Source organism: Schistocerca nitens, chromosome 4 (genome assembly GCF_023898315.1).
Source record: "Schistocerca nitens isolate TAMUIC-IGC-003100 chromosome 4, iqSchNite1.1, whole genome shotgun sequence".
Taxonomy (NCBI): Eukaryota; Metazoa; Arthropoda; class Insecta; order Orthoptera; family Acrididae; genus Schistocerca; species Schistocerca nitens.
Genome location: NC_064617.1, coordinates 836,468,497 through 836,476,464, shown reverse-complemented (window position 1 = coordinate 836,476,464; position 7,968 = coordinate 836,468,497). Strand labels below are relative to the sequence as shown.

Here is a 7,968-nt window from a genome sequence, read left to right as displayed (position 1 = left end):
AGAAACAGTCTGAAAAGCAGCACCACAACATCCTGTGCAACACCTTTACAAGATTGTTTCAGACTGTTTTGGACCACTCTGTATGTTATATAATGAAAAAGGAGGGGAGGGGTGGAGTGTTAACAGAGATGAAGTCTAGTAGTAGTATGTTGGGGTATAAGGACATGTTGGAGGATATGCTTCCATCTTTGGAGCTCAGGGAAACTGTTACTAGGTGGAAGAAACCAAATAGATCATTTGGTGTAGCAATTACTCAGGCCCCTTCTGTAATTCTGTGGAGCATGCTCAGTGATTGGATACTGAGCATCACCAAAGCAGACAGTTATCCTATGCCTCTTCATGCACTTAATTTAGTGATGGTCATATCTGTATAAAACACTGTGCAATTGACACAAAGTTAGTTGATGAACATGTTGTTTTGTAAGTTGCTCGACTTACGGTACCGTAGGATTTGCCAGTGGTGTAGCTGGTAGTTGATGGCTGCATGGGGCATGTATTACATGGAAATGACTGCATGAATAGGAACATTGAGGTACAAATAATGTTTTGGAAATGTCCTAAGGTTTGAGTAGGGTGTTGTGGAGGTTAGAAGGGTGACTGAAAGTGACAGTGGTTGGCGTGTGAAGGTTACCAGGGAGAGAGGATCTCATTTCAGAGCTCAGCTTGACAAACTCATAGCCTTTGTGGAGTAAAATTTTTAGGCATTCAAGACATGAATGGTACTGGGTAATGAGGGTGTCGCTTCTGAATATTTTGGAAGTGAGAACTGTATTAGTCAGAGGGTGAGAGGAGGACACTTGACTGGCTAACTTGTTTGCGAATAAGATCTCTAGGGTAGTTGTGGGACATGTGAGTCCTTGTGAGGGGCCTTGTGTTTTAGGGATCTATTGGAGGTTAGCCTGGATGGAAGGAATGGGATCATTGGAACAGTTTTACGTGTTGAGGTTCCCAAGAGCTGATGATGCCCCTCTGCCACATAATTCACAGGGTCAAGTACTACAGTGGTCGAGTCCTTGTCCGCTGGGAGGATTATTAATGACAGTTGGAGTTCTGGGAAACTGTTACTAGGTGGGAGAAACCAAATAGATCATTTGGTGTAGCAATTACTCAGGCTCCTTCTGTAATTCTGTGGAGCAGAATATCTAGTCTCAGTTTGACTCAGATTTAGGGGTTTCACTGGTATTTTTCAGGAAGGACTGAGAGGCAGTGATTGGAGTGAGGAACTCATGAAATATGTTAACAGGATAGTTTGAGAGAAGAGGAGGAGGGACCTATTGGAACTTGGGTCGGAACTGTTCTAGAGAGGGCCTGCTGTTTCAGAGTGAGAATATTAAATAGCTGTTTGAGTTGAATGATCGTATTGCATTTCGAGATCTTATATATCTGCATTGACAATGTTTCAGTAGAACCTTTAAAATCCAAGAAGTCAGTCATATGCATTGGAATTACATGGAATGGATTCCTAGCTGACTCAACAATCTTATGTAAATCTTGCACAACAATGGCTATGCTTACCTTTCTTATTTCTCTATAATTGCAAAATCTCTGTCTCATCTCAAAAACCTGTGCCCACACACCAAAAACTTGTGTGTTGTCTCTTCAAACCACCCCAGGCTAAGTCAAGGAGATGTTGACAAATGGTATTTGGAACCCCAAAGGGAAGCACTTATAGCGTCCCCAGTGCTATGTTACAAAAAGACTTAAAAAACAATATTTATAAAGAAGAGACATTCAAAAATTGAATATATATTTTTACCATGTAGCCGTAAAACAATAATTTCTCTGTCGAGAAATGCAAAGAAATAATTTATGACAAAATGATCTAAAGAGACAAGATAGGCTCTTTTGTTAATTTTTTTAGTCATCACTTCCTATCTTGTCTTTGTTGTGTATAGACGGACATCTTTCAAGTGCTGGCAAATGTAAGCATATTTGTACGAGTTAAGCATATAATATACCGATTTAATATTATTGTGCACTTTTAATTTGTAAGAGGTGATCCCGATTTCATGTCCGCCTTCCTTGAATTAACCTGCATTCAAGTAATTTACAGTTCAACAATCGCAGCGGCCGATGCAGCCAACGACGCCATTACGTGGCGATATTAACTTATGAAAAATTAGCGGAAGCGAAATACTCGCCCGCTATTAACATAATATTAATTTTTCTCCACAGCCGCCCGACGTTGCAGAAAATATGTAGCTTTAAGATTCTTATTTTCAGTACCGTAGCCAACAGCCAGAGCCAGGACTCCGACTACAATACAATGGTTAACGGAGGTAAGAAAAATACTCTCGCGCGTGTGTGGGCCGCAGTTGTAATTAATAACTAAAGATCTTTTGCTTTAAAGTGAACTGACTAGCCGAGGAAATTAATATGAAAGGTTTATTCCAATGTTCAACTTATATGCTCATGTTTTAAGATTCTGCGAGTCTAACATTCATTAACGTAACAAATAATTTGAGATTAGTATTGTTAAAAAGGAGAAACAAAAGCATTTAACCGTAAATCAAAATTAAATGAAATATCATTTTTAATTAAGGCCCACCACGTAAGTTGCCAACAATCAAAAAATCAAAATAACAATAATAATATATTAAATTACGACGGCCGGATGCGAGACACTGCTCAGAACAACGATCATGCACCATCTAATAATAATGATTATTTGTTGCATGTCCATAGACTCATTCCAATTGTCAGATCACAGAGAAAATGTTTCAGAGTACTGATAACACAACAGCACTGTAAATACATCTTTGACAAAAATGGCACTGAGATTGCTTCCCATTTCCACTCTTCATATGATATGAGTACAATGAGGTGCATAGTTTTCTTGTCCTGTCTTCCCTTTTCTTCATAACATGTTTTGTTAATAAAGAATCAAACCATTTAAATTTTATATTTTACTTAAATACATTTTTTACATAAATTTAGGGGTTTTGAAGGGGATAAGTAAACAATTTACAAGAAGAATCCTCTGCACTAAATCAGTATATGGTACAAAGTTACAGAAATCATGCATAAATTTACAGCATTCACTTTATTTTGTATTCATCTACTTTACTACAAACATTTTGGAGGTATTTAAATTACTCCACGTAAACAGGCTTTTAAATTGATAACATTTATATTGTTAGCAACATGCACTTTGTATACGCATAATATACATATTTATATTCTATATACTGCTACAACATGTACCAGTTAGAAGCACAAAATTGAAGTACAAATATCCTCTTATATTAAGCATACCATATTGTTTTTTGTATCCTCTTACAGAGTGCTATTCAACAGTAATTAGTGCCAAATAACAGAACTTAATCAGCCTTCAGTTTAAATTCATTTGCTCCAGCAGAGTTGAGCTCATAAATTAGAATTTATTAAAAAGTATTATTGCCACTATTAAGAATCTTCTAGTGATACAACTTTCATGTGTACATTCTATTACTGTCAATTATAAGCACCTGTGGTCTAAGTACATGGTATCCAAATCGATAACTACATTCAGATGTTGGTGAAGATGAGAGAGATGTCATGGGGCTATGTCGGTTGGAAGAAAGGTGCAAAACACACACACACACACACACACACACACATATGCAGGTATGCATGCACGCACACACAAACGCACATGCACACACCTGAGAGAGGCAGAAAAAATTTATTGAAAAAATTATTCTGTTACCGTAGTTCCCATAACATTGCACAGCATATGGTACAAGCATAAAATAAGCAACTGTAATGGGATTCATTGCTGTTGCACAGTGAAATAAAACCAACAAGTGCATTTTCAACAGTAATTAATTGTATACAGCAGTTACTGGACACACTGCTCAGTCTTACCAGTACTGAAGTTTGAAACTTAACATAAAGCATGTAGTCATTGGGTTAATCTCATTTCATGTTGTGATGAAATGAGCCAAAAGTTTATTAAGTCAGTGAACTGGCAAATAACTTGCCATTTGTTGTTATGTGTAACTTAACTGTGTGTGATTACAGTAATGCGTATCAGTTGCTTGCCACAGTGGAATAAGTTAGCCTAAGCTTCAAAAATGCGTATGTCACAGAATGTTTTACTGTTGTCACACTGAACATAATCACTACAGCTGAAAATAACATACTAGAATTATCAAGGAGACATTACATATTAATAACCTGAAATGAATGCAAGATTTGCTTGATTTGCTGTAGTAATGATTTTTCAACACTGAATGTACTTTATTGTGGTTGTGATCCAACAGTAATTGTTTTGATTGTAGAGAAGGAAGCCCTTCAAAATTAAACAAAATCTTGTAAATTTCTGTCATTTTGGTTGATTTCTAACAAATCAGGTGACAGATTAGAGACAAACATGTTTCAGGTGCTTCCAATAATGAAATAGACTTTACTGCATATTATTTGATGAGCACTCTCCTAGTCACGCTGCCCTTTTTTTCATTCATTACATGTGTGCAGCTCAATATGCAAAGAACAAAAAAGTGCCCCATATAAATTCTTTTTCAATACGATACTCATACAATTAATACTAAATGAGTGTGACATGCTGCACTTGTGTGTAACACCTCATACATTAATACTTATTCCAGTGTTCCATGTTGTTTAATTGCCTTAACAGAAGTCACACTTCCTGGAAGGTAAGAAATGAGATCAAATGTGACATTGAAATATGAAATACCCTGTTGGTAAAGATTAGTGTCTTTGTGATTGCAATTATTTGTTGATACAGATTAATAATCACATAAGTAGTGTCCTATTTCTTACAAGGAAAGGTCGCAAGCAGTCAACTTCTTGAAACTGTCTCTAAGGTGATGTCAGTTAAGATCCCAGGTATCACACACTGTAGCTATTCAACTTAGTGGGCCCTCGCTTGTGATTAATTGACAAGAAAGAAATTCAGAATTTTATGTTAATCTCAACAGCATTAAAAAAGTTGCATTACATACTGTTGTTGTGTGGTGCGATATTTTTTTTTTTCCCAATTACTTGCAAACGAGGGCGCACGATGGTGAATGACTGCAGTAGGCAATACCTGGGATCTTAACCTAGAACACCGTATAAATAGTTTCAAAAAGTCGATCGCATCACTGGGTACCTCTCTTTGTCAGTATGCATTGCAAATGAACATAAGAGCTATTGGACAATGTGACAAACATTTTTTAAAATAGCTTACATTAAGTATCTTGTCCACAAAACCATATGTGTGCAATGTCAACATTTCCTGTAATTTTCTAAGACCTCCATCTTCATGCGACATTCTATGAGATGCAAAATTAACAAATGCAGTACTTTTGTTCATTTATGCCTTTCCATAAGAAACAGTGCAATGTTATAGTGAATGCTGGCTTTCAGTTATTAATTTATTAATTCATTGTGTTCCAACAATGATGCATTTAAGTACTTCAGATAATATTTTAAACTATGGAATGAGTTAAGGGAGCCAGTCACTCACTGTCTCAAAGAAGTGCGCGCGCACGCACGCACACACGCGCACACACACACACACACACACACACACACACACACACACACACACACACACACACACACACACACTTGTATTCACTCATTCCATTGCTTGTGTTCTACTAAGGATTCATTTTAAATTTATTTAATTGTGCAGTTATTGACCAATCAGACTGTGCATGCGAGTGTGAGATATGGTGACAGATAATACTGTGTGACGCCCCTGATCTGTGAACCAGACTAATGGAATTTAAATGTTTGAAACAGTTTGATATACATGTTCTGCCGATTTTTGATCCGCATTCATGTGTATCCATCAGTGAAACTTTCTTGATACCAGAACACAAAAAATTCTGCAATTCAGATTTTAAGATGAAGTGCACAAAAGTACTTAGTTATAGCAACACAATTTTAGGAACTTACTGACACATACCTACAACACTGTGTTATGGCACATGATAGCTTTACATTAATACTGTACAAGTTGTGCTAGCACATAAAAAAGTTTGTGTAAAATTACAAATATGATATAAATATTTTTATTTAAATAATAGTCAAAAATCATTGGTCTATGAACTAAGTGCATTGGCAGACTTTACTTTACCAAACCTGTGCAAAACTGACAACTGGGTTTCAGTTAGTGAAGTTCATTTCAAGTAGCTTTTGCTCCATAGTTCTTGTCAGAGATATGAACATTGAACACAAGCTAGACAAATGTAAATCTAATGTGGCTGTTCAGTCAGATTGCTTAAAGGCAAAAGAAATTGCAATAAACAAGTTGAATAAACCTATATTTTCCCAAAAGTAAATTTTCTAATTTAATTGCAAAAGAAAGGGTGATCAAATTACAATGTAGCTAAAAGCTCTCTCAAATGTGTTTGCCTTAATTACAAATTCTTTCTTAAACCACAAAGATCAAGTGGACTTTCTAATAAAGTCATAAAACTTAAACAGTATACTAGAAAATGAAAACCTTGTCTAAAGACTGGAATTTGTCCACAAACTCTGATACATTAAGTAATGATTATTTTTAAAATTTTGTTAAATTGGACACAGACTATACAAACAAATTCTGATACAGTTGATTATAGTACTGATTTAGCAGTTCGTAGGACAAGGGCAACTGCCCTTTACACACAGTCCTGAGCACATTCCAAATCCATTGCAACAACAGTCAAGGAGATAATCACAAAAATAATGCTGATGATCAAATAAAATTCTAGAAATTAATGTAGTACTCACAACTATCAGCTTGTTTGTTTCTTTTATGGTTTTTGGATGGCATTCTGTTTAAGACCCAACAAGTCACTCGTGTAGAAAGCAGGTTTTTTTTTTTTTTCTTACTTTGCCGTTTATGACTTCCCTGTATGTATTTCAGAGTGAAACATAACAGGTTTTCTCTTCCCACAATAAAGCAACTATTCTCACTGTTCTTTGTTTATTTCAAAAAGAATTAAACATGAATTTCTGAAACATCTGCAGATTTGCAGCTACAAGCAGTAAATCACTTCTCACTTTGTCTAAACACTAATTGCATCTTATACAGATCTTGCTCATTATATTATGGGCTTTAACAAAGGAAATTCATTTAATAATAAATTAATAAAAATTATCTAATCTGAAAAGTTCTAATATTGTAAATTTGTTCTTAATATACAGTTACTAATGCAAAAGACATTCAATTAAATAATGCCACCATTATCGTGGTTTGGCTAATACTTTTCTGTACAATCATGAACTTGCCACACTCCCCACTTTCTTTTCTGCTTTATTCCTGCAGTCTACAATTCTCACAAGATTCTGGTAACTTTCTTCTTCCACTAACACTTGTTGCACTTGCAGGATTTCACTCGCAGATCTGAGATATGTCATTATCTTATTAGATTTGGACTTAAGAATCCGGTGAATGATACATCTTGAACTACTAGCTTAACATATATTTTCACTGGTGTTACCAGAGGAAACCTGTTTTACTATGAATAGCCTGATTTTTGAGAATATGTTATTAGTTTTGCTTCTTATGCTGACTTACCATTCAGTTTGATATGTTACAGTTTATATATATGACAGTCTAATACTGACTTCTTGTACCTCTGTTACATAAAAACGTAATTATGAGAATTCTGGGATACAGCAGTTGGTAACCAAAAATAGGTAGCACCTTACTCACGATACCTTTCTTAAAATCTTGTAATGTAAAAAGCAATATGGCCATGAATGAGCGGAAAAACACACAGCAGCTGCTAAGAATATGCTGTAGTGTTATTTCTGTCACATGTTATTATTGCAGAATCTGTAAGTGAATGATCCTTTGTCACAAGATGTGGAGTTGCCTCTACCGGTTTCAGTCACATTTGCGTGCTCGATGCTGGAAGCGTCTCATTCGCCTGTGCCATTCATCTTTCCATTCTATGACAATAGAGCGCCGTCCTATGGTCAGACCAGGTTGGTCACCTTCACGTTCTTTTCCAAGAATCAAGTAGGACCTGTAAAGGAACAAAA

At 35.8% G+C, this 7,968-nt stretch overlaps 1 protein-coding gene across 1 annotated transcript in view; it reads right to left on the bottom strand.

Annotated features, from left to right (window-relative positions):
* Positions 1-2,954: 2,954 nt before the first annotated feature.
* LOC126253268 (netrin-3-like) overlaps positions 2,955-7,968 on the bottom strand; it is a 474,694-nt gene continuing 469,680 nt past the window's right edge. Inside the window, exon 6 of the mRNA XM_049954482.1 lies at positions 2,955-7,952. Within this exon, the coding sequence (XP_049810439.1) occupies positions 7,811-7,952 (142 nt within the window). The 3' untranslated portion in view covers positions 2,955-7,810. The remainder of the gene's footprint in view (positions 7,953-7,968) is intronic.